Here is a 16,360-nt window from a genome sequence, read left to right as displayed (position 1 = left end):
TTCGAATCTCTTGTCATCAGAGAGTATCACTTACTACACATTCTTGTTGCAGTCATCCACTGACTGGGTCATGTGCTCTCATTCCTGGAGAATTTTAGGTCCAGGTTCATCACTGTCACATTCCAACCATATTTCTATTATTGTCCTTGGAGATTTTAATAAGTGATTTCCATTATCCTGGTCTGTCGTTTCCTTAAAGTCCTCTCCAATCTTTAGCCTTTTAATCTCTTATTACTCCCTTGTTCTCACCACATTCCTCACTGAGCTTAATGTCCATGTCCATAATCACAGTCACTTTCTGTGCACATCACCAGCTTCCTTGCACCTCTCTTACTCTGCTGTGTTCCCCACCCCTGGTTGCATCTGACTTTTCCTCCATCTGTCCCTAAACCCCGTTGCTGTACATGGGTGGTCAGGAACACAGAACATACAATGTTGCCCACTGGCCTCACTAAATTCATGATGCAGAGCCTCCAGAGGTTCCTTTGTGCTGCCAGCCATCATCCTTCATTTCCCTCATCCCTTCACTCTCTCCTCGATGGTTATTTTGTGTCTTATCCACTATTTTCCAATTTTCAGCATCTCTTCCTCATCTTCACTCTCAGATTAATAAACTCAGTTCCTCCTGAGCTGAGAACAACAGAAGTAACCAGAGAAGAACTTCCATAGCCCCTGTTATCACACCTACCTTCCTCGCTGCCTCTGTGCTGACCCCGTATTCTTGTGACAGTGGAGGAGCTGTAAGGCTCACTGGCCTCCCTGTATCCCATCCCCTCTCACTTCCCCAGAACATCACTTTTGTAATCCTTTTTCTCATCATTTTGTAACTCCTCCTCATCAATATTTATCTCTCTTTGGAATCATTTCTACCAGCACACCACACATTTCTTCAGTCTTGATCCCACACACATCTTTTCTATTCCCTTTCCAGTAAAATTCACTGAACCCAGTTCCTCACTTTCCCTTCTCACTTGAGCCCACTTTCAGTAGAATGAATGAGTGAGGATGTTTCATCTTTAAGCAGGAGTTAATCCTCGCCTCTTCAGAAACCTGTTCTTTTCTAGATCACTCTTGGCCTCCACTTGCTCAGTTCAGCAGTCAGCTCTCATCCTCAGCTTATTCACCTGTTCACAGCAACTGTAACGGTTAGCCACTCTCTCCTCCTTGATGCACTTTCTTTATTGGACATCTAAGCTACCTCTGTCTCCTCGTTTTCCAGCTGCCCATTGGCTGCTCCTCCTTGTTCTCCATCGCTGGTCTCTCTTCACATTCCATTTGAATGTTGGAATGTCTCAGTGCCTAGTCCTTGAATCTCTTGTGTATTGCCACTCACTTCTTTGGGGATTGTGTTCATTGTCTGCTTTCATTACCACCCTTCCTCTAGATGCCACCTTTAAAATGCACCCAGAATCCAGCCATGTCTTACCACTTTCCTCTACCTACCAACCTGGCCCAAGTCATCAGCGTCATTCACTTGAAATACACGAAAAACTGGACTTTACGATTCCATCTGTTGGAGGGAGAGGCTATTGAGGATGGATGGTCAGGGAAGGCCTCTTTGAGATTTCGCCTGAAATGTGAGAAGGAGCCAGCCATGCAAAGATCTGAACAAAGAACATTCTAGATAGAGGAAAGAGCAGTGTGAAGACTCTGAGGTGGGAGACAGCATAGGACATTAGTATCCAGGGGTTGCTCAATACTTGATAAAAGGGTGAATAGCAGAGTAAGAGTAACTGTCATAGGATGAAGAGATTTGACCCAGGAGTTACCTATTATTTTTTTAAATATGAATACTCACTTTCTGAACATGCTATTAAAGGCTGCACAAATCTCTGTCACACAGGGTTCTCAAATAGTAGGTGAAACTACTGTTTGGCTAGTAGTGTTTTAAAACTCAGATTTTATTAACAATCTAGATTTCTGATTCTTTTTGAAACTGTAGGAATAGGGTCTATCTTCTGTAACACAGCAGTTGGCTGAAGTTAGGTGGTGGCTGCTCCCTTTAGATGGGCATGTATTCCTCAGTCCCCACACTCCCTATTAGGGATGTCTGGAAGTATCACCCATTTGTATAACCTGCCTGGGCCCTGTTGGCATCTGCTTTTGCCCTCTTATGAGACCCCTGGACTATTCCTATATCTCATCAGACACAATATTCCACCCTTTAGAAATGACCACAACTTGGTCTTAAGTGAAATGGCAGAGGCATCACTGAGCCTCATTGGGTTATGATCCTATCTGAGATGCCCACAGTGCCCAGGAGAGCTATCAGAGGTGTCATACCTCCACTGGCCCAGGTGACACCTCCTCTTACCCATCTCACCTGGAGTCATTCTGGATAGGAGGTACCAAAAGGGAAGCTGCTTTTCTGAAACATCTCTAGTGGGGTGGTATGCAAGCAAGGCATTTTCAGGGTTCTTGAAGTATCCTCAGGGAATCTTTCTTAATGCCTCTTCTTTTTAGACTGAGAGAAGATTAAGGAAAGTGACAGATACCCCTTTGCCCCAAGACTAAGATGAGCCCCAGTCAGAAACCTCGCTGTTGTCTTAAATCCTTTCTATTGCAGCTGCTTCCACTGTGGCTGTGGATATGTCTCTACTCACCAAAGACATAGCCAGGAACCTGGGGTCCGGGTCTCCTCATTGCTCACTGCTTGGCCCAGAATGTTGTCTCATGGTTTCATCTTGGTTATCCATCTCCTGCAATGATAAAGTCTCTAGGCTGCCAGGCAAAGTCTTTAGTTTCCCCTATATATGGTTGGAGAGAGAAACTCTTCCTGATTTAAGGCTCTGTCCTTATATCCAATGTTGCTGAAGCAAGGGGCTTCTGTCTCTCAGACTCTCTGATCTGCCTGTAGACCCTCACCTCTGGGCCTATTGGACACATTCAGAACCTAGAACTTCCAGGAGGGGCGGTTCTGCTCTTCTGCTGTGCTGTGGCTTGCCCTGAGCTGAGGGGCCAGGGCGAGTGAGAATGTTGCATCCTCAGGCAGAGTGACAAATGCCTCATCCCAACCCTGCTGTCCTTGAAGAGCATTGGTGTATCTTTCTTCATGGGCTATGTCATAATTTGGGGCATTGGTGACTCACTCAACTATAATCCTAGGTTCTTTCATCAGATATTGGGAAAGTTTACTTACACTTTAATAATTGTGGTCAGAGAGGAAATCTCTTAACCTCAGTTTCCTCATCTGTTAAATGAAGCCATTAATACCTCCCTCACCAGGTTAGAATGACAAATTGAAATTATTATACATGTGATCTATCACAGTGTCTTACATATGGCAGGAGATCAACAAATGCTAATTCTTTTGTCCTTTCATTTCTCCTCTACACATTTGTATCCAAATATCTTATGTGACATTTAGGAAAGAGTTCCAACTACCAAGAGAATGGACAAGTTAACCCACTTCTGAAGATTCATTCACTTGAGTTTACTGGACCCATAAAAGACTAGAAAAGTTGAACATGGTGATTCTAAATTGGTTTCCACTAGACGACATGTTAAAGCCAAACCTTTTTGACCCAAAAGAAAGTGTTTACTCATCCAGAAGTTTCCAAGCATCCAGATGCCACATAAAGCACCTGGCTGACTTACCCAATGCATCTTATTTCATAAGATGTGCAGATGGATACCCTGATGTTCCTCCATGATTTAATACCAAATTGAGAGTTCTTTGTGGGATTCCCATATATGTTAAAACATTTATCACATTTACCACTTTGAGGGACTGTGAATCCCATGCCCTAGTCCAAGAGAATATTACCCTTCAAGGAGGGTATATTTGGTTGAGTAATAAATAAATGGAATGGAAATGACAGGAATTACTTTTTAGAGATGTTATTATAGATGGAATGGAAATGGTTTAGTTGGAAGATGCTGATTTTTATTCCTGCAAAGCATATGCATACAGTCAAATAAATATTTGAGTCACTGCAGGAAAAAGCTCATAATCCTCTCAGGATAATGAATGCATTTAATTTCTACATATTCAAGCAAGAAAAAGGTTAGAAGTGGTTTATTTGTCTTTGGTTAATTGCTAAATAAAGAAGCTCACCCACGCAGGGCCTCTTCTTTCATGACACCACAGTAAGCCAGTGCGGTCTGATGGTACATCTTATCCTGCTGCCTCTGGTGTGGAGAGGAAATCTTCTGTCTGTGTGAAAAGCATCTCTAAAGCTGGAAAGAGGTTTCTGATATCTGCCAGCTCTCTGGAAGGATATTTGGCATTGTGTCTCAAGAGCCACAAACTTGTTGATCTTCTTCGATCTCATGATTCAATTTCTTGGAATCTATTCTGAGCAAATAACTAGAAACACCAACAAAGACATATGCATAAAATATTCTTTGCTGAGTTGTTTATTAAGTGAAAAGCTAGACTATGAAGCTTTCGATACAGAAAGATTTCTATCATGTAAATACAGTATGTAGTTATACACGTACAAATACAAACACAAAAATAAAGCCTGCTAACAACAGCTGTCTCTGAGTGGTGGTATGATGAATAGACTTTTGCTTTACCTTTTATACATTTTGGGGGGTATTCCTCAGATTTTCTTACAGTGAATAGGAATTACTTTTAGATTATTTTATTTATTGAACAAATATTAATGGAGTACCTACTATGTGTACATCTCTGTGCTAGAGACAGTGTCGAACTCTACTCAAGCAAAATCAACATGGTCCCTTTGTCCAGGAGTTTACAGTCACAGGAGTGTGGCAAATATCAAACAAATAAATATATAATATCAAATAGAGACATGTGATACAAAGGAAAAGCAATGGTATGCTGCCAAAAGACTATCAGGGATGACTGAAATTTGGAACAGGAACCAACAAACTGTGGTCTACAAACCTATGACCTATTTTTTTTTTTTTTACATTTTTAAGGGGTTGTAAATTTAAGAATAATAATATGATGTGACAGAGACCATAGAAGATTGGCAAAGTACATTTTACAAGTAAAATATCTATGCTCTGTCCCTTTATAGAAAAAGTTGGTGGAGCCTTAGTTTGGAACATCAGGGATGCCTTTCTAAGCAGATGACATTTAATGTGGGAACTGAAGAAATATGAGTTAGCAAAAAAAAAAAAAAAATTCCCCCCTTCAAAGTTTTGTTAGAGGAAACTTCGAAAATATTTTTCAAAAAAAGCTTTTTATGGGAACCTGGCTCCTTCTCCAGGTAAGGAGAGAGGGAGGTCTATTTAAAGGGCATACTACTAAAAATAAGTTTCCTCTGCTATTCTCTATCCTCTTTCCTCATATTCCTTTAGTATATGATTGGCTTGTTTTTAAAATATCACCATCTTATTTCTATTTTTCTAATCCTGTGGCTTTCCAAGGTCCTAGACAATTTTAAGCTGTACTGCTAATAACATCAATAGCAGCTTTTATTAAATGTGCATTTACTTTGGTGCCAGGCATTTTGCTAGATACTTTAAATCCACTCCCCTATATAATCCTAACAACTCTGCAAAGATGAGCATTGAATTTTACAAAGATGTAATAGTGGTCAGAGAGGCTGAATGGGCTGCCCACAGGCACGCTGTGGCAATCATGGAGCCAGGACCATGGCCCAGATGTCTCAGTCTCAGAACTGGGCTCTTTCTTGCATGGGTGCCTGTCACTGCAGGCTCCTCCCTCTTCCAAGGAGGGGTATTCTATTTCCTTTGTTGTGTTACCACCAATTAAAAGTCTTTTCCACTCCACCACATCCCTCCTCCTTTCAACCTCCTCCTCCTCCTCCTGCTCCCCCTCCTCCTCCTTCTCCCCCTCCTCCTCCTTCTCCTTCTTCTTCTTCTCCTCTTCCTCCTCCTCCTTCATCGCCTCTGCTCTGTAGGTAGCAATCCTGGTTTTCAATTTCCTCAAAAATCTCAGTATATTAAGAGATCATTTTTCCCTAATATGCCACCAAGCTTGTTGAGTGAAATTGAGGGATGATTGAATTTCTAGCTTTCTGACTAGTTCCTTATCTGCTTCACACTAAGGTAATTTTTGATAACTCCACTGCACGCTAATTTTCCAAATGTATTTTTAAAATTTCTTGTGCTAAAGACAGATTTGAAGTGAGTCTAATAACGTAGCCATTCCAGAGATGTTGTTAATTTTGTATTTCCCTTCCCTGGTGATAGGCTCATTTTTCCTTCATTCTTCCTTTTCCTAGACTTCAAAGACAGCATTTGAGAAGCTCTTCTTATTCTCTCTGGTACCTCCATGACCTTGGACAGTGAGGTTTAGTAGTGAAAGCACCAGGCCTGGAGCCAGGAGACCAGAAATGCAGTACCAGCAGGTCCTCGGCCAGCATTGAGGTTCTGGGCAAGTTATTGACCCTTGCTGGGGCTCAGCCTCCTCGTCTGGTAAAACTAAGGGGTTGGATTCAACATCTAACTTCTAAAGTTTTTCAATTTATCTAGGTGTCTAGATCAGTCATGGGATAGTCAGGAGACAGAAATCATACCAGTTATTTGAAAAGAGAGATTTTAATGTAAAAATTATTAACAGGGTGGGTGAAATGCTTTTGAAAAGTATCACTGAGGTAGCAAATGCAGGGAGAAGCTCCCTCCCCTAGGGCTTGGAGAATAAAGGAAAGAGACTGGAATGATGATAATTTAGAATCTTGAGAAGGGGTTCCGTAAAGCTGCAACTCAGCTCTCTGAAGAGAGGCCCTGGCTGGCAGTTGCTGGTGTCGGGGAGGAGAATGAAGTGCAGTGTGGCCTCTGCTAATTGGATGCAGCTGCTATCTGGAAAGTAATTGCTGCAGTCAGGGTGAAACCTACAGGAACAGAAAGGACAGGGCCTTTCTTCTTTCCCCAGCCCTGAAGCCTCCCTCTAGCGCCCTCTATTGGCAGAGCCTAGCAGAGAGGGTCTGGCAAAACTGACCGGGATTTGTGGACCAAGTAAGGTCTAGAAGGGTGGCTTTGGAGCTGAGGGACAATAACTTCATAACTGCACAGTGTTCATTGTTAAGATTGCAAACTTGTAGGTTAGAAGCCACTTTTTTGTTAAGGATATCTTTATTATTATTAGATTATTTTTAAAGTGATTTATCATAGTTGTACATATTTTGGAGCACCTGTGATATTTTGATCCATGTGTACAATGTTATAAAGATCCTTGTCACGCCTGTAATCCCAGCACTTTGGGAGGCCGAGATGGGCGGATCACGAGGTCAGGAGGTCAAGACCATCCTGGCTAACACGGTGAAACCCCGTCTCTACTAAAAATACAAAAAATTAGCTGGGCGTGGTGGTGGGCGCCTGTAGTCCCAGCTACTCCGGGGGCTGAGGCAGGAGGATGGCGTGATCCCGGGAGGCGGAGCTTGCAGTGAGCCGAGATTGCGCCCCTGCACTCCAGCCTGGGCGACAGAGCATCTAAAACAAACAAACAAACAAACAAAAAAATGCCTTGTATGGCCTTAAGTAGTTTAATCAAACATTTGTGTCTGAGTTTATGTTTTTAATCTGAATATCTTCTTCCTTGGAAATCCACAGTACTTCATCTTTCATTATTTACATTTTTAAAAAATTAATTTAAAATTAATGAATGGGAAGGCAACTTGGAGATCATCTCTAGTTCAGTAATCGGTTTATAAATGAGGTGATTAATACCCTCAGAAAGTGAGAGGTTTTGCTCCCAAATCATACAAATAGTGAATGAGATCTTTGGGTTCCAAGGCCTGGATTCTCATCACTATTTACTGTTTATAGGAGGACAGATGTGCTGTAGCCTCTTGCTACTCAAAGTGTGGTCCCCAGACCAGCAGCACTGGCCTCAGCTGGCAGCTTGTTAGAGATGCAGAATCTCAGGGCCCATCTCAGGCCTGCTGAATCGGTATATGATTTTAACAAGATCCCCAGGTGATTTATGTGCACAGTAAAGTTTGAGAAGTGCTGAAGATAGCTTTGTTGAAGTAAAAGAAAAAATAGACTTTTATTGGATGCTAGTGTTTTTCTCTAGGGTGGACTCAGGGTGCGGGGTGTAGAGACTAGTTCTCAGCAAATCTCTGGACCACTCCCCTAAGTCTCTTTTCCCTCTCCCTGCTTTCAGTTTATGGGCCCATACACATACATACAAACACCCATGTGCACACACACAATCACATATGCATGCATCCATACATCTACATTTTCACACACACACACACACACACACACACGTTTATGATCTGGCTTCTGTCCTACCCTCTAGCCTGAACCCTCACCAGGTTCCCCTACATGAACTATGCTCTACACGCTAGGCTACTTACAAGAAGTTGCCCAAACATATCAGACTTTCTTTTTGCCTCAGTCACCAAATGGAAATCTGACTAAATTCTGTTTGTCTTTCAAGAACAGCTCAATGTCTTTCTCTTGGAAGCCTTCCCACATTGAGTGAATTATGTCCAAGGTTTGCTCTTCTTCTGGGTTTTAATAATACCTGACAGATACCTTTACTGAGCACCTTTTTTCTCACTCATAGATAATCATACATTTTATTGTTTATCTCCTTGAAAGGATGGAACCATTCCTCGCTTGGCAAGCAATACTGGGGGTGAGGAGAGGAAGAAAGAATGAACTAATGTAGAGCGAAGGAATCTAACAAATGCTTATCTATAAAGAGCAGCAAAGTGTAATAGTTAAAGGATATAAGTTGGTTTTTTGAAAAGATAAACAAAAGTGACAAACTTTTAGCTAGACTAAGGAAAAAAGAAGGCTCAAATAAAATTAGAAATGAAAGAGAAGACATTACAACTGATACCACAGAAATATGAAGGATCACAGGAGATTATTATGAAAAATTGCACACAACCAGTTGTGTAATCTGGAAGAAATGCATACATTCCTAGAAACATGTAATCCACCAAGACTCAATTATGAAGAAATAGAAAATCTTAACAAACCAGTAATGACTAAAGAGGTTGAATTAGTAACCAAAAACCTCTCAACAAAAGCCTAGGACCTGCTGGCTTCACTGTTGAATTCTACCGAACATTTAAAGAATAATTAATGCCAATCTTTCTCCAACTCTTCCAGAAAATTGAAGGGGAAGGAGTATTTACAAACTCATTTTACAAGTCCAGCATTACTCTGATACCAAAGCCAGAGAAAAACACTACAAGGAAAGAAAATTACAGGTCAATATTCCTGATGGACACAGATGCAATAATCCTCTACAAAATACTAGCAAATTAAATTTGACAGCACATTAAAAGGATCATACACCATGATCAAGTGAGATTTGTCCCTGGCATGAATGGATGTTTAAACATATGCAAATCAATAAATGTGATACACTACATTAACATAATAATGGATAAAAATCATATAATCATCTTAATAGATGCAGAAAAAGCATTTGACAAAATTCAGCATCCTTTCATGATAAAAATTCTCAACAAATTAGGTATAGAAGGCCACATATGACAAGCCCACAACTGACAATCATAATCAATAGTGAAAAGCTGAAAGCTTTACCACTAATATCAGCAACAAGACAAGAATGCCCAATCTTGCCACTTCTATTCAACATAGAGCAATTAGGCAAGAAAAAGAAATAAAAGTCATCCAAATCAGAAATGAAGAAGTAAAATGGTTTCTGCAGATGGCATCTTCTACATAGAAAACCCTAAAGACTCCACCAAAAAATTGTTAGAACAAATAAATTCAGTAAAGTTGTAAAATAAGAAACCAACATAAAAAATAGTAATGTTTCTATATGCTAACAATGAAGTATCTGAAAACAAAATCTAGGAAACAATCTCATTTACAATAACATTAAAACATACTTGTGAATGAATTTAATCAAAGAAATGAAAGGTCTTTATACTGAAAACTATAAGACATTGATGAAGAAATGGAAGAAGACACAAATAGGTGGAAAGATATCCCATGTTTATGGATAGAATTAATATTGTTAAAGTATCTATGCTGCCCAAAGTAATCTACAGATTCAATGCAGTCCCTATCAATCTTCCAATGGCATTTTTCATAGAAATAGAAAAAAATCCTAAAATTCATATAGAACCACAAAAGATTTGGATAAGCAAAGCAGTCTTGAGCCAAAAGAACAAAGTGCATAGCATCACACTACTTGCTTTCAAATATACTACAAAGCCATACTAATTAAAAAAAATGGTACTGGCCTAAACACAGACATATAGACCAGTGGAACAGAATAGACAGCTTAGAAATAAATTCACACATTTATGGCCAATTGATTTCCAACAAAAGTGCCAAGAACACACAATAGGGGAAAGCAGTCCTTCAATAAATTGCGTTGGGAAAACTGGATATTACATGCAGAAGAATGAAACTGGACCCTTATCTCACACCATATACAAATATGCTACATTTCCTTAAGTCTTGACATTGGTTGTAACTTGAAGAAAGGTCCTTCTTGGATGGTAATAACATAGCCGGCCTTGCTGGCAATTGCTGTTTTTCACTTCTACCATGTTCTTCCTTCCTAATATCCACTTTGCCACACTTTACCCTGGAAATTCTCTCCTTAAACACAATCCACCAGTTGAGGGCTTTTGCAACACAAAGACTTTCCTTGCTTAAAAAATTACAGCATTTCCCTTGTCTGCAGATTATATACCTAAATGACTGGTCTTATGGCTATCTCAGTTTTGGTTGATCTGTGTTAGTCTGTGTATATGTGAGGCCATTTTTAAGATAACATTTGTAAAAAGTCATATTTGTATAGCACTTCCAATTTGCCACAAATATCGCATTCCACCATTTTGTGTCTATGACACAGAAATTCTAGGATAAGTAAAAATGAATATTGTGTTTTGTAAACATTATATAGTCTCTCATCTTTTGTCTTTTCTCTCTATTCTCTCCCTCCTTCCCCTCATTGCAGGGATGATAGTCTACTTGGGAATGATGGCGGGGGCCTTCATCCTGGGAGGCCTGGCTGATAAGCTGGGAAGGAAGCGAGTCCTCAGCATGTCTCTGGCCGTCAATGCCTCCTTCGCCTCCCTCTCTTCCTTCGTGCAGGGATATGGAGCCTTCCTCTTCTGCCGACTCATCTCAGGCATCGGGTATGTTCTTAGGGAGCTGGAGCTGGACTCTCCCAGACCAATGGCCCATCCATTCTGGTACTCTAGCTCCGAGAGGTAACTCCAGAAACCCTTGGACTGACTGAGTTTTTGTTTGACTTTCAGGATACTATATTAAAGTTGAACCTTAGAAAGAGCTAGGGTTAGGATTAGCCTCTGAAGTCAGCATGCAATGTCAAAATAATCCAAGACTGCTTCCCACATGTAGAGAGGAACTACCTGGCCGGTCTCTCAGATTCACTGGGTCCTTTCACCACAGAGCTTAAGGTGGGGTATAGGCAACTTGGTTTCTGCTATGACCATTTTTAGTGTATGACTTGATTCTTTCTCTCTGGCATGTTTCCTTCGCAGTATTGGGGGTGCTCTGCCGATTGTTTTTGCCTATTTTTCTGAATTCTTGTCTCGGGAGAAACGAGGAGAACACCTCAGTTGGCTGGGCATCTTCTGGATGACTGGGGGCCTCTACGCATCTGCCATGGCCTGGAGCATCATCCCACACTATGGTGAGCCATGGCTCAAAACAGCCCAGGGGCCCCCGTTTCTATGGCTCCTGCACCCAAACTATAGTTCCTATCCTCAGCCTTATTCCATGTACTCACACACAGTTCCTGTATGTGACCTTGATCTTTCTTAACAACTTCTAACATTGCAGACACATTGTTAATTTCAATTCAATGTCTTTTTTGAAAAATATATCCTGTCTTCCCTCTCTTCCTCCCCTTCTTTCATTCTTCCCTTTCTCCTTCCCTCTCTCCCTTTCTTGTTTCCTTACTTTTATTTGAAATAATTTCAACCTTCATCTCCTCCAGCCCTCCTCCCCCTGAGCAAGTTAGGCTTTGGTAACCTGATTGAATAGATGACAGGTATGTGACAAAAGCCAAGAGAAGTTGGTGACTTGCTCAAGGCTATGTCCCTGGCATGTGGTGGAGTGGGGGCTGGAGTCCTGATGTCCCCTCAGGTGTGGTAGGCTTGTACTCTTTCTGCTGTCACTGTTTGGCCATGAAAGTGCAGCAGCCCTTATAGACAAGGTCATGGTTTCAGCCGGGACAATTTTATTTTCCTGGATAATTGTAAACACTGTATTCTCTGGACAGAGACCTGGCAACATCAACTTTTACTACTGGTTTCGTCAAGAGCAAAGTAGGGAGAAGGCAGCAATTTTGACTTTGATTCTGCTTTTGGAGTATACTGAGTAATACTATCATCATCATTCAAAATCAGTTTTGGTAAATCACTGATTATGAGTATAGGTTTAGCAGTGATTTAGAATCCTCAGACCCTGAGGGGGTAGCAGACAGCTGCCTCTGAAGCTAACCGATACTTTACCACCTATTTATTGTCTTGTTTTAAATGTGACCCTCTCTGCTGTGCTTTCTGAGCTAATGGAGGCTCCATGTATATCTTTTTAAGAACAAGCTTTGGTTTAGACAGTACCTACTGTATTAGTTAAGGTGTTACTGGGTACATTACCCTGACAAGCTGATAAACCCTGAAATCTCAGTGTTTTAACACAGTGAAAGTTTCTCCGTTATGTGAGGTCCAGCTGGCATTTCTAATCTGCAGGTGGCTCTGCTCCATCAGTAATTCTGGAATTTAGACTCCTTCCATTGTGTCATTCTGTCATCTTCAACATACAGCTTATAAAGTGTCCGGTTTGGGGAAAGAGAATGGGCAGTTGTAGATTGGCTAAAGGCCAGGAAGTGGAGCACACTCACCATCTCCGCTCACATTCCAGCAGCCCCCGATCTGTAACATGCCCGCACCCTTCTGCAAGGGACACTGGGTAACAGTCTAGCTGTGTGCCCACAAAGTAGAGGAAGTGGGTTTGGGAGCACCATGTCATCTTTGCCATATCTAGTACTTGAAAATTCACTGGATTTTATATCAGAAACAGAAGAAATATGAAAAGGAATAATGAAATAAAGAGTTGAAGAGTTTTCCAGCCAATTCTGTCATTCTAGTTCTCCATAATTTTAGATACAAAATTGTATTACTGCTACTATCAGGTTCTGCAAGACATCCCTCACTCAAATGCACACTTTAATTGCCCTTGTGCTATGTACTATGCTGTTGATTATATGGTTTTGAGGCATTGCTTTCCTTTTTCTTTTTTTCCTCACAATTATTGATATAATATCATTTTCTCTGTTAGCTGGTCCAAATGTTTGAATACTAAGGGATTATTTTCACTTCTTTTTTTTTTTTTTCTGAGACGGAGTCTTGCTCTATCGCCCAGGCTGGAGTGCAGTGGCATAATCTGAGTTCACTGCAACCTCTGCCTCCCAGGTTCAAGTATACTTGTGTCTCAGCCACCCAAGTAGCTGGGATTACAGGTGTGTGCCACCACATCCAGCTAATTTTTGTATTTTTAGTAGAGTCAGGGTTTCACCATGTTGGCCAGGCTGGTCTCCGACACCTGACCTCAAGTGATCCACCCCCGTCAGCTTCCCAAAGTGCTGGGATTACAGATGTGAGCCACAGTGCCCGGCTTATTTTCACATTTAAATGAAGTGATTGAAAAACCTTTTATGGAGGGAAGCAACTGAAATCTAAATAAAAGCTGAATCCAAATAGTGGTGCTGTGTGATACGGGACAAGTCAATCCATCTTTTCAGCCTTGGTTCTTTCACCTATAAAATGGAGGGGAGAAAGGACACAAAATGAATCAGCTCTAGATATACCTGCCAGCCCGAACCTTTGGCAATTCTTGGTGTGCACAGAGGAATGAATGTTGAGAAAAATTCCAAGATAATTCTAGTACTCAGGCCAACTTCCCTCCTGGAAGCATTAGCAATATGAGACTTTCTGTTTGCAGACTGCTTGTTTCATGGGGAAAGCCCGCCCTCACACTTGGCCAATGAGAAAGGGTCTTTGATTTCCCTCTGATTGGATCAGCCTTGGTCATGTGTCCACCTCAGCCAACCACTATACACCGAGAGATGCAGGTCCAGAGGGTTTAGATCCACTTCCTTTCCCATCCCTGGAGCTAGGGGTAGGGTCAGTCCCACCCAAACCACAGGTGTGCAACACAGTGGTGAAGAAAAGGCAGGAGGATGTTGTGAGGGAAGCTAGCAACCCACATCTTTTTTTTCAATTCACAAACACACACACTTACACAGACACACACACTATTGTCTAAGTGTCTGAATTCTAGGAAAGCAATAAAAGAATTCAGGTTGGGGACATGTTGACCAACATAGATGGGATGTCCATGGCAGAGGGGCCCCATGGTAATTGTCTGACCACTGCAGGCTGACAGCAGGGCTTGTGGTTAAATATTTTACCGCAAATGAGATTATTATTCTAAATTACATAACTCAGGAATGGAAAACTAAACATCGTATGTTCTCATTCATAAGTAGGAGCTAAGCTATGAGGATGCAAAGGCATAAGAATGACACAAGGGACTTTGGGGACTCGGGGAAAGGGTGGGAAGGGGGTGAGGTATAAAAGACTACAAATTGTGTGCAGTGCATACTGCTTGGGTGATGCGTGCACCAAAGTCTCACAAATCACCACTAAAGAACTTACTCATGTAACCAAACACCATCTGTTCCCCAATAACCTATGGAAATAAAAAGTTAAAAAAATTATTTTACCCCAAATGGATAGGACATTTCCCTATGTGTATGCCTGTATGATATCTGTGACTTTTATATTCCATTTTAAAATAAAAGCCTCCTGGATGATCAGGCTTAATTGAAACAATTGTTCATTTGGGGGAAACCCATCCCAGAAATGTGGTAGGCTAGAATCACAGTGTAACAAGAGCCATTATTTATCTTAACCCTCAGATGTTTTGTCCTCAGTGAACCAGATATTTGGTGGTATTTTCCAGTGTGCCTAATGCGTTAATCTTCTAACAAACACAAGTGTAGCTTTAGAGAAGAGACTGATATTTGTGTGTACAGCTTGTGTAAACTGTTTAATTGATTTTGCAAGAATAAAGTAAGGGGAAGCCTTGGCACCAGAAATTTGAGTGACTGGCTCTTTGAGAATGAAAATTACAAAGCTCAGAATGTTTTCTTGTGAACTCATGGGTAAAGCTCAGAAAAAAAAATGGATATATTATAGAAGATTAATTCCCATTGTAGTCAGCATTACCAGCTGTTTGTGAAATCCTGACAGAGAAAAGTAGGGCAAGCTAGAAGATCAGCAAACAGAGCAATCCCTTCCTCCAAATTAATATTGTTCCAAATATTTGGAAGTAGTTTGCCATTTAATTTTATTTAATTTAGGGCCCTGAAGATGTGCCTAATGAATGTGATAAATGCAGATTACTGAAATCACCATAAAAGCCATAGAGGCATGAGGGAATAATGGATTTTGCATAATTTCTGCATCTTATCATAAAGAAAAATGTGACTGAGAAGGAAATCGAGTAGGGCAAATTTTAAATGGGTATTATTTTTCATCTTCAAACAGGCAGACCTGTTATCCTAAACTAGGGTTTTTAATTGACCACAACAAGCAAGCATGCAGCTTACTGCTTGAAAGGGTCTTGCCTCACCCAAGCTGGAGTGCAGTGGCCTTTGAAGCTTACTACAGCCTCAAACTTCTGGGCCCAAGTGATCCTCAGCCTCCTAATGCTCTTTGTAGACCGCCTGATGGAGTCTCATGGCACAAGAAGATTAAAACAATGTCTCCAATTTTAATAAATTTTTGCAATCCAAAAAAAAAAAGATCTTTTTGAAGCAGAATACTTTATAAACATAACTGCTTCTGCCCCTCTTCCCTGGTTATCCATCTGAGTTTGACTGCTGTGTGGTTTTGATCACCTTTACTTCTAATGATGCCAGAATTGTTTTTGCATGTGAGCTGAGAATGTGTAGATATTGCTATGGTTTTTATCTTCCTCTTTCTAGTGTTACTCCCAGGAGAAAGGAAAGGCTTTTTAATTAAAATTAAAATGAATGAACAAACCTCAGTGAGATGATAAGAGACCAAGCTGGGCAAAAAGAGATTTGATTCTGATTGAGTGTATTGGATGAGGTTTGTGTTCAGTTGCTGTGGCCAAAGGTGTCCAAGGGACCACAGTCCCACATTTCCACACCGGGATTCCCTCTACCTAGTCTTTTAATTGTACAAATAGAGTAGAAAATGTCTGCAGGAACAGCAGGTAATTGGTTAGGAGTCTGCTGTGAGTAGAACAAGTTGAACCACAACGGGGAGTAATAAAAATTCAAGGCAAGCTGTTTGCCACTGGAGTTGGCCATATGTTATATTTCTAAGTAAATGAAATAGAAGTTTTATATCCAAATAACTATTGCCCTCTAAACTTTATAAATTGATATGTTTAGTTACGTAGTCTTGTC

The 16,360-nt window shown here is 40.9% G+C and overlaps 1 protein-coding gene across 2 annotated transcripts in view; it reads left to right on the top strand.

The window, feature by feature from the left end:
• Nucleotides 1–16,360, top strand: part of LOC116463335 (synaptic vesicle glycoprotein 2B) — a 195,311-nt gene that overhangs the window by 139,873 nt on the left and 39,078 nt on the right. For both annotated transcript variants that reach the window (XM_032146398.2, XM_032146397.2), the window contains exons 3-4: nucleotides 10,847–11,027; nucleotides 11,397–11,548. In XM_032146398.2, the coding sequence (XP_032002289.1) occupies nucleotides 10,847–11,027; nucleotides 11,397–11,548 (333 nt within the window). The remainder of the gene's footprint in view (nucleotides 1–10,846; nucleotides 11,028–11,396; nucleotides 11,549–16,360) is intronic.

Source organism: Hylobates moloch, unplaced genomic scaffold (assembly GCF_009828535.3).
Source record: "Hylobates moloch isolate HMO894 unplaced genomic scaffold, HMol_V3 SCAFFOLD_33, whole genome shotgun sequence".
NCBI lineage: Eukaryota > Metazoa > Chordata > Mammalia > Primates > Hylobatidae > Hylobates > Hylobates moloch.
This window is presented reverse-complemented; position numbering and strand designations above follow the sequence as displayed.